The sequence below is a fragment of the Podarcis melisellensis genome (genome assembly GCF_964234715.1).
Source record: "Podarcis melisellensis genome assembly, chromosome: 8".
Classification (NCBI taxonomy): Eukaryota; Metazoa; Chordata; class Lepidosauria; order Squamata; family Lacertidae; genus Podarcis; species Podarcis melisellensis.
Genome location: NC_138540.1, coordinates 84,858,307 through 84,884,081, shown reverse-complemented (window position 1 = coordinate 84,884,081; position 25,775 = coordinate 84,858,307). Strand labels below are relative to the sequence as shown.

Sequence of the window (25,775 nt, the reverse complement as noted above, 5' to 3'; positions counted from 1 at the left end):
ATCGCTGTAAGCCACTGGCACCTCCATTTGAACTGCATGCATGGCTGTCTCTCAGGCGCTGGTCTCAGTCAGCAGAATCTCTGCTTGGTGCAATTTAAATCCAGTGCAGTTTAAATCTGCGCCCAAGAAAAGTTCCGATTTCAAAAACCAAGCACAAGTTTCTAGTCCTCGCGCAAAAGAGCTGCATAGAATCTTCCGAGGGAGAAGGGAGGGGGAGGAGCCGAAGCTCAACCCCGAAGTGGGCGGGGCCAGGAACGTCGCCCGCCTCTCCTCGGCGCATGCGCGTCCCGCACCTCTAGCCTGCGGCCCTCCCTCCGGCGCGCCTCGGCGGAAGCAGGAGGCTGCCCTGCCGGAAGTGCCTTCTGTTCCTGCTCCTTCCGCTTCCTGTGCTGAGGCCGCGGTCCTTTCCCTTCCTCTTCCGCCGCCGCCTCCTTCTCCGCTCCCGGTTCCGCGTGCCATGGCGCTCTTCGAGCAGATGCGGGCGAACGTGGGGAAGCTGCTGAAGGGCATCGACAGGTGCTGACCCGGAGGGGGGGGAGTTTGATTGACAGGGGGTGGGGTGGGAGGGACCTGGTCGCGGTTACCAAGGCAACCACCACCACCACCCTCCTTCGGGGGCGACTTCAGAAACCAAGCGACGCGGGTTGGGGGCTTCCCTTGTTTCCTTGAGGGGCACTCTGCACGTGCTCAGAGGCACGACGCCTTTCCCGCCTGCGTTACGCCATTTATAGCCGTTGTTGTTGTTGTTTAGTCGTTTAGTCATGTCCGCCTCTTCGTGACCCCCTGGACCAGAGCACGCCAGGCCCTCCTGTCTTCCACTGCCTCCCGCAGTTTGGTCAAACTCATGCTGGTAGCTCCGAGAACACTGTCCCACCATCTCGTCCCCTTCTCCTTGGGCCCTCCATCTTTCCCAACATCAGGGTCTTTTCCAGGGAGTCTTCTCTTCTCATGAGGTGGCCAAAGTCTTGGAGCCTCAGCTTCAGGATCTGTCCTTCCAGTGAGCACTCAGGGCTGATTTCCTTCAGAATGGAGAGGTTTGATCTTCTTGCAGTCCATGGGACTCTATTTTTTTTACCGGACCTATTTCTTCTATATGATTATCTGATGATTATCAAAGTCCGGGGGAAAGCAGGTTCTAAGTTGTTGAAGGACCAGTCTTTTCAAGCATGATGTTAATGCAGTAGGTCCGTAGTCATTCAGGCAGGTAATTGCCGTTTTCTTTGGAACTGGGACAATATTAGCTGCTTTTAAGCATGATGGAACACAAACCGTTTGTAGGGAGATGTGAAAATCCTCGTCAGGACCCCTGCTAGTTGATCAGCACAATTTTTGAACACATTCCCAGCACAATGATTCACACCCTGGCCGGCACTTTCTTGATCTCCTGCCCTCGGGCAGAAGATATAGAAGCATGATTAGTCACACCAACAGGGTAAAGAACAGCTTCTATCCATGGGCTGTTAGGTTGCTGAATGAAAAGATAACAACAGGGCAACTGACTTTTGGGTTTGGTGTGTGTGTGTCAGTAAACGAGGGGAATTAAGACTAAGAGAGCTGAGTGGGGGGTGCTTGTGTAATCTCACTGTATACAAGTTGTACAAGTGACAATGTTGTAGTTGTTTAGTTGTGTCCGACTCTTTGTGACCCCCTGGACCAGAGCACGCCAGGCACTCCTGTCTTCCACTGCCTCCCGCAGTTTGGTCAAACTCATGCTGGTAGCTTCGAGAACACTGTCCCACCATCTCGTCCTCTGTCGTCCCCTTCTCCTTGTGCCCTCCATCTTTCCCAGCATCAGGGTCTTTTCCAGGAGTCTTCTCTTCTCATGAGGTGGCCAAAGTATTGGAGCCTCAGCTTCAGGATCTGTCCTTCCAGTGAGCACTCAGGGCTGATTTCCTTCAGAATGGAGAGGTTTGATCTTCTTGCAGTCCATGGGACTCTCAAGAATCTCCTCCAGCACCAGAATTCAAAAGCATCAATTCTTCGGCGATCAGCCTTCTTTATGGTCCAGCTCTCACTTCCATACATCACTACTGGGAAAACCAGAGCTTTAACTATACGGACTTTTACTAGCCGCTTTTGGCACCCAAACTGTCCCCGAGCGACTTTGTCTTGAGATGTTCACCTAGACAATGTGTTGAAACTATAGCGGTACTCCGGGTTAAGAACTTACCGTAATTCGTTCTGGAGGTCCGTTCTTAACCTGAAGCACCACTTTAGCTAATGGGGCCTCCTGGTGCCGCTGCACCGCCGCAGTTTCTGTTCTCATCCTGAAGAAAAGTTCTTAACCCGAGGTACTATTTCTGGTCTGTAACCTGAAGCATCTGTAACCCGAGGTACCACTGTATTGGGTTCTTCAAGGAAACTTTGCATAGGACTGTGGTTATGCCATTCTGAATAAATTGAGTATTCCGCTATGTTTGGCTGCTCTTCCATGTCTATGAATGTATATAAAATAATTCACAACACAATCTCTGGATTCTTCATGGGGGCCTGGCTGTGGGGGCTTTAACAATCAGGTCCTGTACTTCATCATTTACCCTCCTTGGTGCTTTGCTGTAGTATCCTGAAAAGGATTGTTTGCAGGTAACCCCATGGTTGTCATGGAGGCCTGGAAGTCCTCCCAACAGGGTGGCCTTGCCCAGGATATTAAATCACTCATTACAACCAGCTTGGGAGTCTCCAATACAGTGGTACCTCTGGTTTAGAACTTAATTCGTTCTGAAGGTCCGTTCTTAACCTGAGGTACCACTTTAGCTAATGGGGCCTCCCGCTGCGGCCGCCCCACCAGAGCACAATTTCTGTTCTCATCCTGAAGCAAAGTTCTTACTATTTCTGGGTTAGCAGAGTCTGTAACCTGAAGGGTATGTAACCCGAGATACCACTGTATAGGAAAATTGTTGGGAGCCTTCCCTTGCTTCCCCCGCTTCCTGGAGCTATGATCCTGAGAGTTCCCCTGTGAAGGAGGCATCGGCTGTCAAACCACTCTGGGAATTGTAGTTCTGTGAAATGGTGGGAGGAGGTCTCCCAACAATTCTCAGTGCCCTGAACAAACCACAGCTCCCACGATTGTTTTGGGGGGCGGGCTAAGCCACGACTGCTAAATGTAGCACCGTGGTGCTGCCAGCGTATGGTGTGGATGCGTCCTTAGCCTGGCGGTCCTCACCCCCAACCTTTTCTGCGTTTCAGGTACAACCCGGAGAATCTGGCCACGCTAGAGCGCTACGTGGAGACGCAAGCCAAGGAGAATGCCTACGACCTGGAGGCCAACCTGGCTGTGCTCAAACTGTGAGTGGCTCCTTGCTTGCCTTTTTTTTGCGGGGGGCGCTGAGTCCGCTATTGAAAGCAGTTCCAAGAAGTGAGGGCAAACTAGGTGTGCTTGGGGGCCAGTGCCCAGCTAGACCTGGGCCCTGATTTGGTGAAGAGCCTTGGGGCTAAATCTGTAAAATGGGTTTCTGAACCAAGTGCCTCTCAAGGTTGGTGCAAGTTTTTGGAGGACAGTGAAGCACTTGGACCTATAGGGTTGCATTTGACTACTTTTAATAATAATGATAATTTTACTTATACCCCAACCTCCCCAGCCAAGGCCGGGCTCAGGGCGGCTAACAAGCAATAATAAAAACAAGTTGAATGAATACAACTTAAAAACAAGATTAAAATACAACGTTAAAATATTAAAATGCAGCCTCATCACAGGAGGAGAAAGGAAAAAGAAAGAGGGGGAGGGAATCAAATTGGCTCCAAGCCAAAGGCCAGGTGGAACAACTCTGTCTTACAGGCCCTGCGGAAAAAAATCAGATCCTGCAGGGCCCTGGTGTAATAAGGCAGAGCGTTCCGCCAGTGTTGAAAAGGCCCTGGCTCTGGTTGAGGCTAATCTAACTTCCTTAGGGCCTGGGACCACTAGGGTGTTGCTATTTATGGACCTTAAGGCTCTCCGTGGGGTATACTGGGAAAGGTGGTCCCGTAGGTACGTGGGTCCTAGGCACACTGGGTAGACCTAATTCAGTCTTGACCATTAATTTCTAGTACCAATGCATACATGCTGATCTCCTTTCTGTCTGAGGTCCCAATATATTCTTTCTTTTTATCTCATATCCAGGTATCAGTTTAACCCTGCCTTCTTCCAAACCACAGTCACGGCCCAGATCCTCCTGAAAGCTCTGACCAACCTGCCCCACACAGATTTCACACTCTGCAAATGCATGATTGACCAGGCTCATGTATCCTTTATCCGGGGGACAGGGAGTGCTGCACAGGAGCAAAGATTTGAGCAATGAACCAAGAGGTCCCAGATTCAACTTCCATTCCATTCCAACTCACAGATGCTTTGCTCTTTCACTTACAACATGGGGGCAACACTATTGTTCTTTTCTTAACAAAGTTATTGAGTTCCTGGGAGAATGTGTGTGAAGTGCAATGAGTGTTCTAAAATTGATAAGAAAATGTGAAATATTACCATCCTAAGGCAGTAAACCTTCAGTTTTTTGGACCTCAGTGCCACCCATAGCCCCAAGCTGCATTGCAACCGCTGCCAGCTGGGCTAAAGTTGTGTTTCTTTCCCACTGAAATTGTCAGGACATAAAAGATACTTCATCTCGCCCAGCTTATGTCAGTTGCAAGAGCCATGCTGGTCCATTTCATTTTTTAAAATCCAAAAAAAGGGATGTGGGTGGCGCTGTGGGTTAATCCACAGAGCCTAGGACTTGCTGATCAGAAGGTTGGCGGTTCGAATCCCTGCAATGGGGTGAGCTCCCATTGCTCAGTCCCTGCTCCTGCCAACCTAGCAGCTTGAAAGCACGTCAAAGTGCAAGTAGATAAATAGGTACCGCTCCGGTGGGAAGGTAAACGGCGTTTCCGTGTGCTGCTCTGGTTCGCCAGAAGCGGCTTAGTCATGCTGGTCACATGACCCAGAAGTTGTACGCCGGCTCCCTCGGCCAATAAAGCGAGATGAGCGCCGCAACCCCAGAGTCGGCCAGGACTAGACCTAATGATCAGGGGTCCCTTTACCTTAACCTAAGATGCCACAAAGTAGTGAGCAAGTTTTCAAGTTCCTTGAAGCTCTTCTTGGGAATGAGCGTTAAGTGAGAAAAAATGTAACAAAGGACCAGGGATTGGGGGTGGGGGGAGGAGATGTTTCCCTGCAGTCTGCACTTCGTAAGGAGGAGGTATCACACAAACAAAATAGGAGCCTGCTGGTGGCCCATCTAGTCCAGCATCCTGTTCTCACAGATTCCTGTGGGAAACCTTCAAGGAGGACTGGCGCGCAAGATGAATGCCTCGCAAGACGAAAAACGCGCAAGACGAAAGAATTTTCCATTTTTTGAGTCATTCCGCAAGACGAATTTCCCTATGGGCTTGCTTCGCAAGACGAGAGTTCTTGCGAGTTTGTTTCCTTTTTCTTAAAGCCGCTAATAGCCGCTAAGCCGCTAATAGCCGTGCTTTGCAAGACGAAAAAACCGCAAGACGAAGAGACTCGCGGAACGGATTAATTTCGTCTTGCGAGGCACCACTGTATAATGCATAACTTGCAGAATGGAGGTGTTATGATTGTGCTGGCTGCATAAAAAGATACTGGGTTTCACCAAAGAATACTGGGGAGAGAGTCTGCAACTTCTCTCACTTTTAAATATGAAAGCAAACGGTTATTAGACTCTCTCCAGCAAGAAATAAAGTTGGTGCTAGTAATAATAATAGCAATAATTATAATAATTTTATTTATACCCCGCCCTCCCCAGCCAAGACTGGGATCAGGGCGGCTGACACCAAATATAAAAACCATTGATTGAAATGCAGCTTAAAAAACAAGATTAAAATACAACATAAAAACATTAAAGTGCAGCCTCATTTCAGTGGAAACTCAAATCAAAAACTTTTTTGGGGGATGAAAACGTCAAGTCTTCACCAAGGCTAACTATCCAGACTGGTCCTACATGGGCCAGAAAAAAGCCAGGGAAGTCCCCAATAGGAGTTCCAACACAGAAGGAGTGGGAGGGGTGAACTAATTTGTGGGATTTCTGTCCATGCGATGACCCTGCAACAGTATTGAAGAAAGGATGCCCTATTAACGGGTAATAGTGTATTTCCTGTAGCTGCGTAAAGACCTCTGTTCTGACTATACAGTGGGCTGTTAATATCTCGTAGCCTGCCCCAACCCTAGGATTTGGGGCAAGAAACCTCACACCTTGCCCCCTGTGCCATTTGCCGCCTTAATGCCATTTCATCCAGCAAGAGGAGAGACCCATCCGTCAGATCTTATACCTGGGTGAGCTGCTGGAGACCTGCCACTTCCAGGCTTTCTGGGTAAGCCAAGCTCATCTCTTGCTCAACAATCCTTTATGATTTGCAAAATAAATACCGTATTTTTTGCTCTATAAGACTCACTTTTTCCCTCCTAAAAAGTAAGGGGAAATGTGTGTGCGTCTTATGGAGCGAATGCAGGCTGCGCAGCTATCCCAGAAGCCAGAACAGCGAGAGGGATTGCTGCTTTCACTCTGCAGCGATCCCTCTTGCTGTTCTGGCTTCTGAGATTCAGAATATTTTTTTTCTTGTTTTCCTCCTCCAAAAACTAGGTGCGTCTTGTGGTCTGATGCGTCTTATAGAGCGAAAAATACAGTAATTTTTTTTTTGCTTTTGAATGACATACGAGCCCAAGAGATGATTGCCAGGTTGAAACTTTTCTTGTCTTCGCTTTTCTTTTGTTTGTTTCAAAAACAATCAGAACAATCAGGACATGTCGACAGGAGCATAGAGGCAAAACACCTTGAGTGGGTGGTGATCTTCAGGGTCACATTGAGGGTGTTTGTGTTGGCCGCCAGAGTTGGTTGATTCTTTAACGGATGTTGAGGGTGTGTAGCATGTACCGTAGGAGGGGGAGAACAAGAAAAAAATAATTCTCCCCCTCTCTGCTCAGCGCCCCTTCAGCGAAGCGGCAGGAGAAACGGAGCCCCTTCCATTTCTCCTCCCACTTCGCTGAAGGGGCGCTACACAGCTCTCCCTCTCTGCTGACGCCAGGAGAGTCTTGCTCTCCCGGCTTCAGCAAAAGGAACCCGAAGCCTTTGGAGCACAGCGCGAGTTCCTGCTGCGCTCCGAAGCCTTCAGGCGGCCATCCCTGAAGCCTGGAGAGCGAGAGGGGTTGGTGCGCACCGACCGCTCTCGCTCTCCAGGCTTCAGCGAAAGCAACGTGAAGCATCCGGAGCGTGGAGGGAGCGCTCCCTCTGCGCTTCGGAGGCTTCGCGTTGCTATCGCTGAAGCCAAGGAGCCTGCATTCGCTCCATAGGACGCACACACATTTCCCCTTAATTTCTGGAGGGGAAAAAGTGCATCCTATAGAGCGAAAAATACAGTACTTTAAGCTATGATTCTGATGTTTGGAGTGAGTGGATGGAACAAGTTAGATACTCTCCAGGGCAAGAGCCTTCCCTAGTATAGATCTGGAAGAGGAGTATTAGATAGTCCAGTGGGGGTCAGGCATCTGTGTACACTTGGCGGTGACCCTTTGCATATGGTTTGTAATACTGGTGAATATGAGTGGTTTATTTATGCGTGGCTGATCAAGGTAATGCTTGTGCCTAGGGAATAGTTATAGTGATTGTGTGAAGTGGATGGTGAGTGAGAATGGATGAATAAGTGCATGCATGTTGTGTTGTTTGAAATAGTAAATTATCAATTACCCCGCCTCTTTGATTTTATTTCCTTTGTATAAAATTTATGGATATAGATACTGTTTGTGGATTTGTTGCACAAATCATTTGAAGTGGTTTTTCTTTAACTTATTGTGTATGTAAACAGCTGTGAGATCTTTTTGATAGGAGTTGAAATTAAAAAGAAAAGAAAACATAAGCATATCCATTAGTATTGAAAGCATAAACAGAGCTTTTTTAAGTGTGCTGCATTTGATAAGTGTACTGATGCGGCTGCCTTAAATTTTTTATTTCTGATGTTCTGCAATTCCTTTTTTTTTTTTTTTTGCAGCTCTTTAAATGTACTTTTGTTTGGGTGTATTTTTAGCTTCGTTAAACTTCAAAAGCAAGTTTAGCTTCTCCTTGCTAATATCGGGGTGGGATGTCAGGGCGTATCGCTCAGCTGCTTTGATTCAAAGCAATATATTTGTGTGTTTCCTTCCTAGCAAGCCTTAGATGAAAACATGGATCTCCTGGATGGGATCACTGGCTTTGAGGACTCTGTTAGAAAATGTAAGTGTGCTTCTCTCTGCTCTTGCACTCTCTTTCCTTGCCCCATCAGATGCTAAAATCCAGTCTACTATACAGTGGTGCCTCGCAAGACGAAATTAATTCGTTCCGCAAGTCTCTTCGTCTTGCGAGTTTTTCGTCTTGCGATGCACGGTTTTCCATAGGAATGCATTGAAAATCAATTAATGCGTTCCTATGGAAACCGCCTTCCCCCGACCTCTTCTGGCGGGCGGCATTTTAAAATCGCCCGGGACAGCGGAGGACTTCTCCGCTGTCCGGGGCGATTTAAAAGCCCCTGGGAAGGCAGGCAGGGGGGACAAAGGCCTTCTCGCCCCGCCGCTCAGCTTCGGGACATCGTTCCGATGCCGGGCGGCGGGGGGAGGCGTTCCTGCCCCACCGCCCAGCATCGGGACGATGCCCCGAAGCCAGGCGGCTGGGGGAGGCGTTCCTGCCCCGCCGCCCGGCATTGGGACGATGCCCCGAAGCCGGGCGGCGGGGGGAGGCTTTCCTGCCCCGCCGCCCGGCATCGGGACGATGCCCCGAAGCCGGGTGGCTGGGGGAGGCGTTCCTGCCCCGCCGCCTGGCATCGGGACGATGCCCCGAAGCCGGGCGGCGGGGGGAGGCTTTCCCGCCCAGCCGCCCGGCTTCGGGACATCGTTCCGATGCCGGGCGGCGGGGGGAGGCTTTCCCGCCCCGCCGCCGGGCTTCGGGACATCGTTCCGATGCCGGACGGCGGGGGGAGGCGTTCCTGCCCCACCGCCCGGCATCGGAACGATGCCCCGAAGCCGGGCGGCTGGGAGAGGCGTTCCTGCCCCGCCGCCCGGCATCGGGACGATGCCCCGAAGCTGGGCGGCGGGGGGAGGCTTCAAAAGCCGTCCGGGGGCTTTTAAATCGCCCCGGACAGTCCCGAGGCGATTTAAAAGCCCCCGGTTAGGCAGGCAGGGGGGGCAAAGACTTTTGCCCCCCGCCCGCCTTGGGAAGAGGTCCCTCTTCCCAAGGCGGGCGGGGGACAAAAGTCTTTGCCCCCCCCCCTGCCTGCCTTCAAAAGCCGTCCGGGATAGCGGGAAGCGCTTCCCTGCTATCCCGGACCGCTTTTAAAATGCTGGCGGTGGGGAGCAAAGCCTTTCGCCCCCGCCGGCCTTCCTGGACCTCTTCTGAAGTCCGGAGGGGGGGAAAAGGCTTTGCTCCCCACCGCCAGCATTTAAAAAAAGGTCCCCGAGATTTCCCTATGGGCTTTCGTCTTGCGATGCAAGCCCATAGGGAAAATCGTCTAGCGAAGCGTCGCAAAAACCGAAAAACCCTTTCGTCTTGCGGGTTTTTCGTCTTGCGAGGCATTCGTCTTGCGGGGCACCACTGTATTTCTTTTAGGACTGTGTTCAGTGTTGCACCTCTGCCTCCTGCACACCCTCAAACTTGGAGTTGGGGGTCTTTCCAGAGCAGATTCTGGGGGAAGGGAAGAGTGGAAAAGGAAGGCCTGTTATGCCAGCAGGATTCTGCCATTGCAGCACTGAATACAGCCCTTAATGATACATAACTCCTTTTGGTTAAACCAAAAAGTTGTTGGTTGTGCGGAAAATCCACCCTTCAAATAAATCATAGAATCATAGAGTTGAAAGAGACCACAAGGGCCATCGAGTCCAACCCCCTGCCAAGCAGGAAACACCATCAGAGCACTCCTGACATATGGTTGTCAAGCCTCTGCTTAAAGACCTCCAAAGAAGGAGACTCCACTTGCTTTGATCCTTGGCAGCAAATTCCACTGCCGAACAGCTCTTACTGTCAGGAAGTTCTTCCTAATGTTTAGGTGGAATCTTCTTTCTTGTAGTTTGGATCCATTGATCCGTGTCCGCTTCTCTGGAGCAGCAGAAAACAACCTTTCTCCCTCCTCTATGTGACATCCTTTTATATATTTGAACATGGCTATCATATCACCCCTTAACCTCCTCTTCTCCAGGCTAAACATGCCCAGCTCCCTTAGCCGTTCCTCATAAGGCATCGTTTCCAGGCCTTTGACCATTTTGGTTGCCCTCCTCTGGACACGTTCCAGTTTGTCAGTGTCCTTCTTGAACTGTGGTGCCCAGAACTGGACACAGTACTCCAGGTGAGGTCTGACCAGAGCAGAATACAGTGGCACTATTACTTCCCTTGATCTAGATGCTATACTCCTATTGATGCAGCCCAGAATTGCATTGGCTTTTTTAGCTGCCGCGTCACACTGTAACGTAAAGCTACAGTGCATCCCCCCTAACGTAAAGCACAGGGATGCAGCTTGATATTTAGTTCCTTGGTTAAAGGAAACCTTGGCTAGCGTTAACCATGGTTTCCCTTAACTGAGGAATGGCAACCTCTGTTCATTCAGAACCCATGTAGAACCATAATTCTAAGCTTCTTGTCCTGTCTCTCTGCAGTTATCTGTCACGTGGTGGGGATCACGTACCAGCACATTGACCGCTGGCTCCTGGCTAAGATGCTGGGCGACCTCACAGGTGAGTAACTGTTAGGGTGTGTATCCTGCACACATTCTCAGAAGCTCAGGAACATATAACAACCAGGGTTTGCCATGTACAAGTGACTTGTGTGTGCTTCGCTCTTCCTCACTTTATTTTTATTATTATTATTATTATTATTATTATTATTATTATTATTATTTATACCCCACCCATCTGGCTGGGTTTCCCCAGCCACTCTGGGCGGCTTCCAACTGAATATTAAAAACAATACAGCATCAGACATTTAAAAATTCCCTAAACAGGGCTGCCTTCAGTTGTCTTTTAAAAGTAAAATAGTTGTTTATTACCTTGACATCTGATGGGAGGGCATTCCACAGGGCAGGAGCCACTACCGAGAAGGCCCTTCCATAGAAACCAAAAGGCGGCTTCCATAGAAACCAAAAATACAGTAAAATATCACACGTTAAAAACTTCCCTGAACAGGGCTGCCTTAAGATATCTTCTGAATGTCAGGTAGTTATTTATCGCTTTGACATCCGCTGGAAGGGCGTTCCACAGGGCGGGAGCCAATGTAGGTCTTTCAAGACCGGTGTTATATGGTCTCGGCAGCCACCCCCAGTCACCAGTCTAGCTGCCACATTCTGGATTAGTTGTAGTTTCTGGGTCACCTTCAAAGGTAGCCCCACGTAGAGTGCATTGCAGTAGTCCAAGCAGGAGATAATCAGAGCATCCACCACTCTGGCGAGACAGTCTGCGGGCAGGGAGGGTCTCATCCTGCGTACCAGATGGAGCTGGTAAACAGCTGCCCTGGACACAGATTTGACCTGTGCCTCCATGGACAGCTGTGAGTCCAAAATGACTCCCAGGCTGCGCACCTGGTCCTTCAGGGGCACAGTTACCCCATTTCTTCTCCCTCACTGGGATTTGTTTGAGGTGCAGGATGAAACTTTTTTTTTATAGCATGTCCATCCTCTACCCAGCCCCTTGACGCTTCTCTTGTTTATTGCAGACAACCAGCTGAAGTCTTGGATGAGCAAATACGGCTGGACAGAGACGGAGCCTGGGACGATCTTCATCTGCAACCAGGAGGAGAGCATCAAGCCCAAGAACATTGTGGAGAAGATAGACTTTGACAGTGAGTATCTTCTCGACTTCTCTAACAAATGAGGCTCTTGTCCTCCTCTTTCCTGAAGCATCTCCTAAGCTAGACGGGGGCTGTGTTGCAAGCAGGGCTAGTGAGCTCTCTGCAATTTGCTAGCATGAAGCAAAGTTCAGTGGCCTGTTGATAACTGAACAGGTTTGCCTACTCATCTTACTAATGACTTAGGGCATGTAAGATCCTGCTGCCAATCACTGCTGGCATTGCCCACCATATTCAGGCACATATTTATAGCAGAGGTGGGTCATCTCCCAGGGACTACATATGAGTGGAGGGTGTGTCCAGTCACACACTCTCCATCTTCTTGTCTGGATAAGCAAGAGTGGGTGGCCCTGTGGGTTAAACCACAGAGACTAGGGCTTGCCAATCAGAAGTTCAGCGGTTCAAATTCCCGCCACAGGGTGAGCTCCCATTACTCGGTCCCTGCTCCTGCCCACCTAGCAGTTCGAAAGCACGTCAAAGTGCAAGTAGATAAATAGGTACCACTCCGGCGGGAAGGTAAACGGCGTTTCCGTGTGCTGCTCCGGTTTGCCAGAAGCGGCTTAGTCCTGCTGGCCACATGACCCGGAAGCTGTACGCCGGCTCCCTCGGCCAGTAAAGCAAGATGAGTGCTGCAACCCCAGAGTTGGCCACAACAGGACCTAAGGATCAGTGGTCCCTTTACCTTACTGTCCCAATGCAAAGACACAACCCAGCCATGAAAAATCACCAGAGGACAACACAGCACAGGGCCAGTAGGGGATGTGGCTGGACAGAGTCTTAAGGGCCAGAGAAAGAGAGTTTACCTGTGCCTGCATGATAGCTATGGGGGGGGGGAATATACCATATTTTTTGCTCCATAAGACACACCCGACCATAAGATGCACCTGACCATAAGACGCACCTAGTTTTTAGAGGGGGAATTCAAGAAAAAAAATATTCTTTAAAGGGAGCGCTGAGCAGAGCCTGTATGCATCCCAGGCTCTGCTCAGCGCTCCCTTTCACAAGCCGTGTGGAGCGTGTGTCTGGCGCTTGCAGACTTTTCCCCGAGAAGGGAAAAGGGCAGCCTGTCACTAATGGGTTGCCCTTCTCGCTCATCGGGGAAAAGCACCCAAGAGCCGCACACATGCTCCGTGCGGCTCTTGGGGGCTATTCCGGGAGGTGGGGGAAGGGACAGAGCCATGCGCTCTGTCCCTTCCTCCACCTCCCACAAAAGCTAGCTGTTCTGGATTCTGGGATAGCTGCGCAGCCTCTTCCAGGCAGCAGAATGAAGGCTGCGGACGGCTAAGCCAGAAGCTAGAACAGCGAGAGGGAGTGCTGCACAGCGATAGCTGCGCAGCCTGCATTCGCTGCGCAGCCTGCATTCGCACCATAAGACACACACACATTCCCCCTTACTTTTTAGGAGGGAAAAGGTGCATCTTATAGAGTGAAAAATACAGTGTGTGTGTGTGTGTAAATATATATATATGAAAGGAAACATGGAATTCTCTTGAATTTCTGTCTTTGTTCAGAATTACAGTGTCTGTACAGACTCTGCAAGTATCCAATTTAAGTGTGTGAACCTTCTTTACAATATTCCTGGGGGTTTTTGGGGGGGCATGCATATGCCTGTGGTTGACAAATCAGTGTGAGTACTGTACCTCCTGCTGTAGAAGGGAGAACTCGGTTGTAGATCATTGCTTTGCATTAAGAAAACCCCAAGTTTACTTCTCAGTGAAGCCATTGCTGGTTGGACAGTCCTAGCCTTGATGGGTCGCTGGTCCGACTTGCTCTCCACCTTTTAAGTCTCCCTCTTTCTGCTTCCCTTTCAGGTGTCTCCAGCATCATGGCTTCTTCACAGTGAGGGAGGCCTCTTCCGGCAGCTCTCCTGTTTCCTGTTGCGTATTTAATTTTAACATCCCATTGTAAAAAAGACTGTGGCCAATAAATGATTCTATCCAACATCTGCCTCTTTGTGTTTATGCAGCCTCTACCTCAGTCTCTGGGGGCTGAAAGGGGAGCAGCGAAAGCATTGCCCCCATGGAAAGATCTGAAGGACTTGGTGTGTTCCTGGACTGGGCTGTTTGCTAAAGGTGTCAAATATCTGGAGAGAAGGTGGATAGAGACAAACAAGGGGTTAAATTCAGTTGCAGGACTTTGATGTTTCCCTCTTCAATCGTCAGCCACCAACTTCCTGGAAAGGGGCAATAGCTCAGTTGGTAGAGCATGAGTTTCTTAATTTCAGGGTCATGGGTTTGAGCCCCGTGTTGGACAAAATATTTTTGCAGTGCATCTAGTTGGACTAGATGACATCGTGTGGTCCCTTCTAACTCTACAAGTTTTATGATTCTTATTTAAGGCCAGGTCCCCCATGCCATCCTCCCAGATTCCTGGCTTTCGAGTCTCATTGCCCCAGCTGCTGTCCACAACACCCTTCTTCTGCCTTTGAGATCAGAATAAAGGATAGAAAGCAGCAGCCTGGGTTTGGTGCAAGGGCTGACAACTTCTAGAGCAGAGGCGGGGAATCTCTGGGCTGCTGGCTTAACTCACCCTGCAAGGCAGTTTTTCTCCACCTGCCACTCCACACCTGATGTCATGTGCTGGTCCTGGGGGGGGGCATTACCATGTGGTGTGGTCCGTGTCCGGTCCGAGGCTGAAGCGGGGTCCCAGGCAGGGAGTCGGGCACGGTCAGGAACTGGCAGAAAGCAGGACAGGGGGCAGGAACAGGTAACCAACGATGTTGCTCCTGCAACCTGGGACTGGGCGGGCTGGCCTTTATCTCCTCTGAGGCATAGGGTGGCCCTGGTCCACGGGTGACTCGACAGGCGAGCACTCCTCCTGCGGGAACTTAGTTCCCTCCGCCTCTCTGCCCTGAGCTTCTGCAGCTCAGGAGAGGCTGGAGGGTTACTGGACCCAGAGGCAACCTCACCTTCCCTGACAGGGCTGGGAGAGGAGCACCTGCAGGCAATGGGTCCTTGATCACCTCCGGAGCCAGAGTGGATTCAGCTGGTGTCTGCTCCTGAGGATCCAGAATAGGTGAGGGCCTTTCAGGTTCAAGCCCCAGCCCCGGCTCAGCTGGCCCTGGAGGCAAGGATTCCTGTGCAGGCTGGGATTCCTCAGGTTCAGCCTCTGAATCAGATTCCTAGGCCATATATGTGACAGGGCAGGTAGAGTTGGGGCTTCCAGCACATAATTGGGATCTTTAATATGTGCTTCCAGCATGTTTCCAGCAGAGAAGTGGCAAGGGGAAGCTGATGGCCGGTAGAACCGAAGACTGCTGGGTCAGCAGCATATGGCGCTTTGCAGGCCCAACTTTGGGACTTCAAAGTGCCCTGGTGATGTCAGGTGATGGGCAGGTAGTCAAACCTGGCCCATGAGGCTAGATCCTAACGAAGATCCGGCCTGCGTAGGCAAAAAAAGGTTCCTCATCCCTGATCACCACCATAAATAGCAGAAGTAAATAAATCACATAGCTGGTTCTTAATAGGCTTGACTACTATAATTCGCTGTACGCGGGCTGCCCTTGAAGCTGTCCCAGAAACTCCAGCGGGTGCAGAATGCTGCAGCGAGGCTCCTCACAGGGTCTCTGCCATGGGAGCATATTCACCCAGTGCTTTTCCAGCTGCATTGGCTCCCAGTGGAGTACAGGGTCAGATTTAAGGTGCTGGTTTTGACTTTTAAAGCCCTTCACGGCCGAGGACCCTCGTACCTACGGGATCGCTTCTCCCGGTATGCCCCATGGAGGACCTTAAGGTCCACATATAGCAACACCCTAGAGGTCCTGGGCCCTAAGGAAGTCAGATTAGCCTCAACCAGAGCCAGAGCCTTTTCAACTCTGGCTCCGGCCTGGTGGAACGCTCTGTCTCTTGAGACCAGGGCCCTGTGGGATCTGATCTCTTTCTGCAGGGCCTGTAAGACAGCGTTGTTCCACCTGGCCTTTGGCTCAGAATCAGTTTGATTCCCTCCCCCTCTTTCTTTTTCCTTTCTCCTCCTATGATGAGATTGCTCCCTAATTGTTTTAATGTTGTATCTTAATCTTTTAAATTTTATTTTAATCAACTTGTTTTTATTATTGGTTGTTAGCCACCCTGAGCCTGGTCTTGGCTGGGGAGGGCGGGGTATAAATAAAAATTTATTATTAGTAGTATTATTATTAATGCTATGCTTGTATTGGGTGGGGCGAGCTCTTCAAGCTGGCAAGTGTACACATTCTAGCTGCCCTGCTGCACATGGGCATAGGGGCATACCTGATTCAGGAGCTGACCTGATTCATCATGCCAAATACTCTCTCCCTCAAGGTGTCGAAAATACAGAGCAAAACCCCTCACTTGGATCACTGCCCAAACTGAACGGAGCATTGTGGCCTCGTCTTCCCTGCCAAGCAGTGGCGTAGCGTGGGGGGTGCAGGGGGGGCCGGCCGCACCGGGCGCAACATCTGGGGGTTAGGGGGCGCAAATCCACAGGTTAGGCGGTGCAAATTACCTTCTTTGCCCCGGGTGCTGACAACCCACGCTACGCCACTGCTGCCAAGCGATGTCAAGAGTCCAATATGTGTGTGTGTGTGTTCATTTGGGGCTTAGTCAAATCTTCTGGAACTTGCTTCCATCTTCTGTTGACCCGCTATTCGCATTATTGCCATCAGATGGTGCTGGAAACCCAAAATAGAGAAAGGCGCCTTGAGCGCTGTGTCCTTTCCGCAGCTAATGGAAGCAAAAAGCTGTTATGGGGTTTCTTCTGTCCCGACCTTTCAGAAATTCTGCTTATCCTATTGTTTGGAGAGTGGCCGGATGTTGCCCACACCTTTCGAAATCTAGTGCTGCAATCTTCAGGACTAGAAGCTTGTGTTTGTTTTGGAACAGCACTGCAGCTTCCTGGATTCTCAGAAACAAATTTCTGCCTTTGCGCATTGCGGTTGAAGAAGCTCCATGCAGCACTTCCAGCCATGTGGCAGGCACAGTTCATGAGAGTGTCTGCAGGCCACAGGAACAAGTGGTGGTCTTTGCATGGGCAAAGGTAACCCAACAACTGAGAAAACGGGAGCAGCAGAAAAGGGGTGTTTACAGCACGTGCCATCAGCGTCTGGTCTTCAGATGCTGTTGGGAGTCCCAGTCCCATCATCCTCAACCGTTGGCCATTCTAGCTGGGTTTTGGAGCCCAACAGTGTCTTGAGGACCCCATCCTTGGCTGCCTCTGGTCCAGAGACTTCTTGTGAGTAGGGGCAGCCTGGGCCAGATATATTACGTTTCCGAGCACAATTCAAGGTGTTGGTGTTGACCTTTAAAGCCCTAAATGGCCTTGGTCCAGTATACCTGCGTCTCCACCCCCATCGTTCTACCCGGACACTGAGGTCCAGTGCTGAGGGCCTTCTGGTGGTTCCCTTGCTGTGAGAAGCCAAGTTACAGGGAACCAGGCAGAGGGCCTTCTCAGTAGTGGCGCCCGCCCTGTGGAACGCCCTCCCATTAGATGTCAAAGAGAACAACAACTACCTGACATTCAGAAGACATCTGAAGGCAGTCCTGTTCGGGGAAGTTTATAATGTGTGACATTTTAGTGTATTTTTGGTCTCTGTGGAAGCCGCCCAGAGTGGCTGGAGAAACCCAGCCAGATGGGCGGGGTACAAATAATAAATTATTGCTATTATTATTATTATTATTAGTGATGGAAGCGCAGGTGGGACTAACTTGGTTCTCAAACACTGAGGCAAGTGAGCTTGGTAGGGAAATAGGTGCATAGATCAGATGAGAATTGACCTGCCTGGCTTTCTTTTATCCAAAATTTCCAGCATTCAATTTCATTGGATGCCCATGAGTTCTAGTGTTAGGAAAGAGGGAGAAAAAAAAACCCTTTCTCTATCTGCTGTCTCCATGCCAGGTGTAATTTTATAAACGATCGTGTGGCCTCTTAAATTTCCTCTAAATTAAAGTACTGCAAGTGAAGTGCTGTTCCATGTAAAGCTGCGATTCTCAACAAAATTATGGGATGCCCCCCTTAGGCAGCTTCCAGTCCCCCAGAGAGTGAAGTTCTGGTGGGGCGGAAAGTGTCGAGGAATCTCTGGGTGAGGCTGCATGATGAATAGTAGGCAGGAGACAAAAATGTTCCTAGCACGTTTAATGGGAAATGTTCCTAACTTGTTTAATGTTAAAAGGTAAAGGGACCCCTGACTATTAGGTCCAGTCATGGCCGACTCTGGGTTTGCGGTGCTCATCTTGCTTTACTGGCCGAGGGAGCCGGCGTACAGCTTCCGGGTCATGTAGCCAGCATGACTAAGCCGCTTCTGGCGAACCAGAGCAGTGCACGAAAACGCCGTTTACCTTCCCGCCGGAGCGGTACCTATTTATCTACTTGCACTGTCGTGCTTTTGAACTGCTAGGTTGGCAGGAGCAGGGACCGAGCAACCGGAACTCACCCCGTCGCGGGGATTCAAACCACCGACCTTCTGATTGGCAAGCTCTAGGCTCTGTGGTTTAACTCACAGCGCCACCCGCATCCCAGTTTAATGTTAGCAACAGCTAAAAGTATCACAAGCTTAACACGAGTCAACAGTGTAATGCAGCGTTGAAACAAAAAACGAAAACCTTAACGCAATTCTAGGCTGCATCAGCATAAGTCTAGTGTCCAGAAAATAAGGGAATTAAGAGAATTTTATTCTGCCTTCCATCACAGCTCTCCTGGAGCCCTGTGTCCAATTCTGGTCTCCACAGTTTAAGAAGGAGGTTGACAAGCGAGTGAGTGTAAAAGAGGTGATCACGGGTCTGGAATCGAAGCCTTATGAGGAACAGTTGAGGGAGTTGGGCATCTTTAGCCTGGAGAAGACCGAAAGGTGAAACGATAGCCATCTTCAAAAATCTGAAGGGGTGCCCTGTGGAAGATGGAGCAAGCTTGCTTTCTCCTGCTTCAAAGGGTAGGACCCAAAACGATGGATTTAAATGACAAGAAAGGATATTCCAGCCCCGCGGAGGACCTTAAGGTCCACAAATGACAACACCTTGGAGGTCCCAAGTCGCAAGGTGGTTAGATTGGTCTCAACTAGGGCCAGGGCCTTTTCAGTACTGGCCCCGATCTGGTGGAACGCTCTGTCACAAGAGACTAGGGCCCTGCGGGACTTGACATCTTTCCGCAGGGCCTGCACGACGGAGCTGTTCCGCCTGGCCTTTGGTTTGGACTCAGTCTGACCCTTATGTTTCCCTCCCCTTACGGTTTTGATTTATGGGCTACTTTTAAAATGAGGCTGCATTTTAAATTGCATTTTAACCTGTATTTCAAATTGGGTTTCCTCCCCCCCATTATGTTTCTATTGTAATTTTACTGGTGTTAGCTGCCCTGAGCCCAACTCTGGCCGGGAAGGGCGGGGTATAAATAAAATTTATTATTATGATGATTGTTATTATTATTATTACTAAACTAAACAGAAGGAGATTCTGACTAAACATTAGGAAGAACTTTCTGACAGTAAGGTAAGGTAAAGGTAAAGGACCTCTGGACGGTTAAGTCCAGTCAAAGGCAACTATGGGGTTGTGGTGCTCATCTCATTTTTCAGGCTGAGGGAGCCGGCCTTTGTCCGCAGACAGCTTTCCGGGTCGCGTGGCCAGCATGACTAAACTGCTTCTGGCGCAAAGGAACACTGACGGAAGCCAGAGCGCACGGAAATGCCGTTTACTTTTCCCGCCATAGTGGTACCTATTTATCTGTTTGCACTGGTGTGCTTTCAAACTGCTAGGTTGGCAGGAGCTGGGACAGAGCTACGGGAGCTCACCCCGTCGCGGGGATTCGAACTGCTGACCTTACGATCAGCAAGCCCAAGAGGCTCAGTGGTTTAGACCACAGCGCCACCCGCATCCCTGTTCCATTTGACAGTGGAACGGATTCAGAACATAGTGGACACTCCTTCATGGGAGCTTTCCAAGCAGAGGTTGGATGGCCAGCTGTCAGGGGTTCTCCCCCCCCAATACTTTTATTGCTTTTTTGTAACAACAACAAATAAAATAAATACTCTTACATTCAAAAATGGCGCCCGGACTCCCTTCCATCCCTCCAACGGTTTTCATGTCTCAAATCTTTTCTTACAGTTTCTTATTTACACTCCATCCACATCACAAGATTTACATTAACCCTGCCACAGTTTTTAAATTCTTACAATTACGCCGTATATATTCAACAAATTTACTCCAATCCTTTTTGAACTTTGCTCCTTTTTGGTTCCGAATCTTATAAGTCCATTTCGCCAATTCCATGTATTCAAACATTTTTGTCTGCCACTCCATTAAAGTTGGGATTTCTTGAGATTTCCATTTCTGAGCCACTAAGATTCTAGCGGTGGTCGTTGCGTACATGAATAGTTTGTAATCTTCCTTTTTTTAATTCATCCCCTGTTATCCCTAGCAAAAATGCTTCTGGTTTCTTTGGGAAAGTGTATTTAAATAGTTATTTCATTTCATTATATATCATGTCAGGGATTCTTTAGCTGTGATTCCTGCACATAGCTGCCAAGTGTTCCTTATTTGAAGAGACAGTCCCTTATTCCGGCACCATGTCCCTTACTGATGGATGTCCCTTAAATGTCCCTTAAATTATGTCCCTTAAATTTCAAAGGAAACAGCTCCTCTCCCTCCCCCCTTGCCGGCCAGGGAGGAGGGAGGCTCCAACTGTGTTGCTTGGCTGTTTTGCTCACCCAATAAGAAGTCTAAGAACGACTGGGGGGTGGAGCATGCATGCCTTGTGTGTGGCTAGTTAATGCAAGCTGAGGGGTTTTTTTGAATGCTGGACGCCATTTTGTCGCACGTGCTGCTGCAAACTTTGCAGTGCAAAGCCAGGCCAGGGAGCCATCTTAAGCTGAGGCTGCATAGGCCTTGTGGTGCATGGGATTCAGATTCTATTCAGTTGAACCTCTGGTTACAAAGTTGTTTGGACAGTGTTCTCGAAGCTACCCAGCATGAGTTTGACCAGACTGCAGGAGGACAGGAAGACTGGAGTGCCTGGAACAGGTGAGGCTGCAGGTCCCTTATTTTGGCTGGTGGTCCCTTATTTTCAAGGCTGCTGGTCCCTTATTTTCAAATCTGTAAGTTGACAGCTATGTTCCTGCACTGCAGGGTTGTGCTAAATGCCTCTTTGGGCTCGTTCCAATTCTATAAGTCTGTGATGCCTCAAATTGGGCAGAATCCCTGAACTGTCCTCACTCAGCTGACTATTTCAGGTTTCTCCAATGCGTGACTCACGGGGTGCAGTAGGTAATTGGCGCTGCTATTTCGCTAGTCTGTCAGTGTGCTGGTTGTTGCGTTCAATTTATTTATATACAGTACTGCAATTTCCAGAAATGCATCTGTGCTAAAAGCAGTTCTCGTTTTTTTGTTTTTTAAGTAACCCAGTCTAAACACAAGTAAGTAGTACCATAATGATACATAATGAAGTCCAAGATCACTGGAACACCACCCTGAAGACAACCGAAAATTAACAGCTCACTGAATATTGCATCAGAATTTTAGGTGAGCCTAAAGTTCACTAGAAGGTCGAACTGAAAATATCCAGTAACTTCAACCTCCAAAAGTAGGCCCCAAGCTAGATAGCACTCTTGCTAGGTACATTAAAGGTAAAGGTAAAGGGACCCCTGACCATTAGGCCCAGTCGTGATCGACTCTGGGGTTGCGGCGCTCATCTCGCTTTATTGGCCGAGGGAGCCGGCGTACAGCTTCTGGGTCATGCCAGCATGACTAAGCCGCTTCTGGCGAACCAGAGCAGTGCACGGAAACGCCGTTTACCTTCCCGCCGGAGCGGTACCTATTTACCGTATTTTTTGCTCTATAAGACTCACTTTTTCCCTCCTAAAAAGTAAGAGGAAATGTGTGTGTGTCTTATGGAGCGAATGCAGGCTGCGCAGCTATCCCAGAAGCCAGAACAGCAAGAGGGATTGCTGCTTTCGCTGCGGAGCAATCCCTCTTGCTGTTCTGGCTTCTGGGATTCAGAATATGTTTTTTCTTGTTTTCCTTCTCCAAAAATTAGGTGCATCTTATGATCTGGTGCGTCTTATAGAGCGAAAAATACGGTATCTACTTGCACTTTGACGTGCTTTAGAACTGCTAGGTTGGCAGGAGAGGGACTGAGCAACGGGAGCTCACCCCGTCACGGGGATTTGAACCGCCGACCTTCTGATCGGCAAGTCCTAGGCTCTGTGGTTTAACCCACAGCGCCACCTGCGTCCCTAGGTACATTAGTAACTAGCAAAATGTCTACCCCATCTGCAATATTTTATGTATCACCCTAAAAGTCCAGAAAGCCGTATTGGAATTATTCTGGAAGCAGCAGCATGATAAAGTTTCTCTGTATTTGGGGTGGGGGAAGGAAAGGGGACAAGGCAGGTGAAACCCAGTCATCCCCTGATTGCAACTACAGAGTCATTCCTGACCTCTGGCTACAACTTTTTTCTCTCTTTCCATTCTCCCCTCCTCTCCCCCTGGAAGGAAATCAGAGGTGCTTATCCTGTTTGCTTTTATTTAGATCATTTGCACCCTTGTCTTCAACCCAAAAAGCTCCCAGAGTGGCTAACGTACCATCAGAACAAAGCAATCTCTGCCTGCAGACTTGGAATCTAAAATACGCAGCATGAAAAGAAAAGGGGACAGGGCAGGAAGAGGTGGAGGGGAACCATATGTGCCAATTCTTTAATGATGGTTCTATAAAATGACCAGCCGGAATGAAAATAATTCTGGGAAAGGAAGCCTCTGCTTGTCAAGGTGCGGGTTGGGAAAAGGTCAGAAACAACTCAAAGTGAACTCTTTAGTCAAAGAAAGAAATCAGCTCAGGCCTAGTGAACACAGCAACTCTTCCCAGTAGCTCTTGCCTCAATGAGACAGTTGTGGGGACTGAAGGTCCCCAACTTCCCACTGCTGTCTAAGGCTCCTCCTTCTCCAGTTCCATCCCAAGCAATCTGAGACTCTGCCATCTTGTCTCTCTCTGCTCCACCCTCTTCACACCCCTTCTGGTTCTGGGAGATCGGGGGGAAGGGAGCTGGTTGCAGGAGGAGGAGAGGACCTCCTGGCTTCCTCACCAGCCTGCCTCATCTCGGCCTCTCGGCCCCCCTCCTCTCCAGCTTCTGCTTCTGCCTCTGATTCTGAGCTGCTCTCTGCCACAGACTCTCCCAGCTCACGAAACCCTGTTACTTCTTCCACTTCCAACACATCTTCCTCCCAGTCTGCCCTCTCTCTTCCTTCTGACCACTCATCGTTCCCTGGCGCCAATGCCCTGGCTCTGAGTGTTAAGTTGTGGGTGAACATGTCAGACGACACAGCGATTCTTCAAACAGCTCTTTTTTATTCACAGGCCCAGAACAGAACTGGGCTGAAGGGTTCAGCCAGCCTGCTTATACAGAGCTCCACTACAACGCAACAGTAACAACTTTCTGAAACTATCCAATCACTGAGCCTCACTTTCAGTCCCTTATTTGCATATGTGGACCTGAGTGAAAACTATCTGCAGTATCCCCCTGCTGGCCCAGGGTGAGAACTTCAGTACATAACATGCACATTGTATTTTACAAGCATCAATTTAATTCCACAAGGAGATTGTTATTTGGACAACATGTTTTTAGGTAGTCTTTGAATATTTTCTATTCTTTGTATACTTTCTGGTTTGAGAGCCCTCTTACTTTCCCCGTCATCTTTGCCAGTTCAAGGTATTCAATCATAAGAGTCTCCCATTCTATTATAGTGGGTGGTGTTTCATTTTTCCAATTTCTTGCCACTAATATTCTGGCTGCTGCTGTTCCTGAAATAAAAAAATTAAGGTGATTATATATATATATGTGTGTGTGTGTGTGTGTGTGTATCTAATGTTCATAACTGTATATATAAACCACATGTCTGAAACCCCACAGAAAAAGTCCTGAAACCAATTTTGTCCCTCCCAAATTGATCTCAAAGGAAATGGAAAAGCCTCCCCATTGTCTTTTTGCTCACAAATCCTGTCTTAAGGGTACGTCTGTGTGTGAATAGGGTGAGCCTGTCACCTGGCTCAGGAACATTACAATAACTGGCCAGGCTCCCCAGGGTATCCAATCAAGTGACCATTACCAGGTAACCTGCCAGACCGGAGATAAACAACGCACTCAGATTTCTGTTGTAGACCGCCTCTTCTGTGATGTAGGTGTGATGTATCTGGGGGTGGTCTTCGACTCCAGGGCGGGCAATTTAAAATGTCTATATAAGGACGGGCACACCTTTGTTCTGGGTCCTCCTCCTTCTCCTGCGTGTGAAGGGGCCACCCTGTTGCAACAGTTCAATAAAGATCAGGCTTACTAGCTGCTTTGCTTCTCAATATTCTCTGGTTGGCCTCTGTTATTTTCTCCGACTGATGGAGAACCTATAAAGGACTCTATAAGGGCTCTTGTGTCCCCCATAAGGGAATAAGGGCAGATTTTTGTTTATTACATTCTGTACATAAACAATGGTCTTATATCTTTTCTGATTTCCGCTGACATTATTCCTACGAGAAAGGTCTTTTTCTGAATGTAATAGCTGTAAATTAACACACACCCTTAAACATTTTGTTTTTAAAAAACCAACGTCAATTGCATTTTGTAATCTGTCTTGATTCCCGTCTGGGAACTCGACCGAATAAAGCTTCTCTCTGGCCGGCCGCGCTACTGGGAACTGGGCCCAAAACTTCAGGAATCCCTCCAGGAATAGGGAAGAAAGACCTCACTGTTCCCTGTAAGCTGACTCTACCTGAGTTGACGTGGGAGAGAAAATCAAGGCTGCCACCCTTCTCCACCTCCCGAGGCAAGACTTGCTGAGAATCGCCCATGCCGGTTTTATGAGTGCGGCCCAGAACCTGCCCAGGCCATCTTCACCCCACTGAAATTCATCTGGCATGAAACAATTTGTCACCTTCCTGCTCTGCTATTGATATTTTAGTAATGCGGTTGTCAGGAGAGAGAGACTGCGGATTTCTCTATGCTCGATGCAAGCCTCTTTCAGTCTGGCACTGTTGTCGTCATTCTTTAAAACTTTTTTTGGGTACCGTATTTTTTGCTCTATAAGATGCACCAGACCACAAGACGCACCCAGACCACAAGACGCACCTAGTTTTTGGAGGAGGAAAACAAGAAAAAAAGTATTTTGAATCTCAGAAGCCAGAACAGCAAGAGGGATCGCTGCGCAGTGAAAGCAGCAATCCCTCTTGCTGTTCTGGCTTCTGGGATAGCTGCACAGCCTGCATTCGCTCCATAAGACACACACACATCTCCCCTTACTTTTTAGGAGGGAAAAAGTGAGTCTTATAGAGCAAAAAATACGGCAAATTACTCCTGATAAAGGGGTGCAATCATACCTCGGGTTACAGACGCTTCGGTTTGCGTGATTTCAGGTTGCGCCGAACCTGGTACTGCAGAGTGTTAGGTATGATGCTAAGTCCAGTCTGGTATGGTTTGCCGGTGTGATAGGAATTTTGAGGTCTTAGATATATGTTAAATGTTCATAAGTGTCCCAACCAAGCACGTACATAGATCAGCACAGGAAGACCGACCTGAAACCCTTTTGGATTCCCAAATGTTTTCTCTGCAAGGTCAAAGGAAAATGGAAAAGCCTCCCCATTGTCTTTTCCTTCACAAATCCTGTCTTAAGGGCACATTTAAGATATGAATAGGGTGTGAGCCTGTGACCTGGCTCAGGAACTAAGTATTTAACATTACAAAAGACTGGCCAGGCTCCCCAGGGTATCCAATCAAGTGACCATTAACAGATAACCTGCCAGACAGGAGGTAAACAACTTAGCACTCAGATTTCTGTTGTAGACCACCCCTTTTTGTGATGTAGGTGTCTGGGAGGTGGTCTTGAGCTACACCCCTTCTGTGATGTATGTATGATGTTTCTGGGGGTGGTCTTGGACTCCAGGGCAGGCAATTTAAAATGTCTATATAAGGGCGGGCACACCTGGGTTCTGGGTCCTCCTCCTTCTCCTGCGTGTGAGGGGAGCACCCTGTTGCAACAGATCAATAAAGATCAGGCTTACTAGCTGCTTTGCTTCTCAATA

General features: G+C 49.0%; 1 protein-coding gene and 1 long non-coding RNA gene across 2 annotated transcripts; both read left to right on the top strand.

The window, feature by feature from the left end:
• The first annotated feature begins 358 nt into the window (after positions 1-358).
• EIF3K (eukaryotic translation initiation factor 3 subunit K) lies at positions 359-13,718 on the top strand. The gene is made up of 8 exons (XM_081922391.1): positions 359-516; positions 3,187-3,285; positions 4,097-4,217; positions 6,223-6,297; positions 8,123-8,189; positions 10,595-10,672; positions 11,646-11,771; positions 13,589-13,718. Exons 1-8 carry the CDS (start codon positions 458-460, stop codon positions 13,618-13,620), a joined length of 657 nt encoding a protein of 218 aa, XP_081778517.1. The 5' UTR covers positions 359-457; the 3' UTR covers positions 13,621-13,718.
• A 10,124-nt stretch (positions 13,719-23,842) lies between these two features.
• LOC309376287 lies at positions 23,843-25,775 on the top strand. Its single transcript, XR_014171156.1, has 2 exons — positions 23,843-23,895; positions 25,559-25,775. It is a non-coding gene; the product is annotated as an uncharacterized lncRNA (long non-coding RNA).

Bases quoted from the DNA above. Each gene is read 5' to 3' on its own strand.
- EIF3K (XM_081922391.1), top strand. From the start codon at position 458: ATGGCGCTCTTCGAGCAGATGCGGGCGAACGTGGGGAAGCTGCTGAAG. The intron at 6,298-8,122 runs GTAAGCCAAGCT...TTTCCTTCCTAG, and splicing joins GCCACTTCCAGGCTTTCTGG to CAAGCCTTAGATGAAAACAT. The intron at 11,772-13,588 runs GTGAGTATCTTC...CTTCCCTTTCAG, and splicing joins GGAGAAGATAGACTTTGACA to GTGTCTCCAGCATCATGGCT.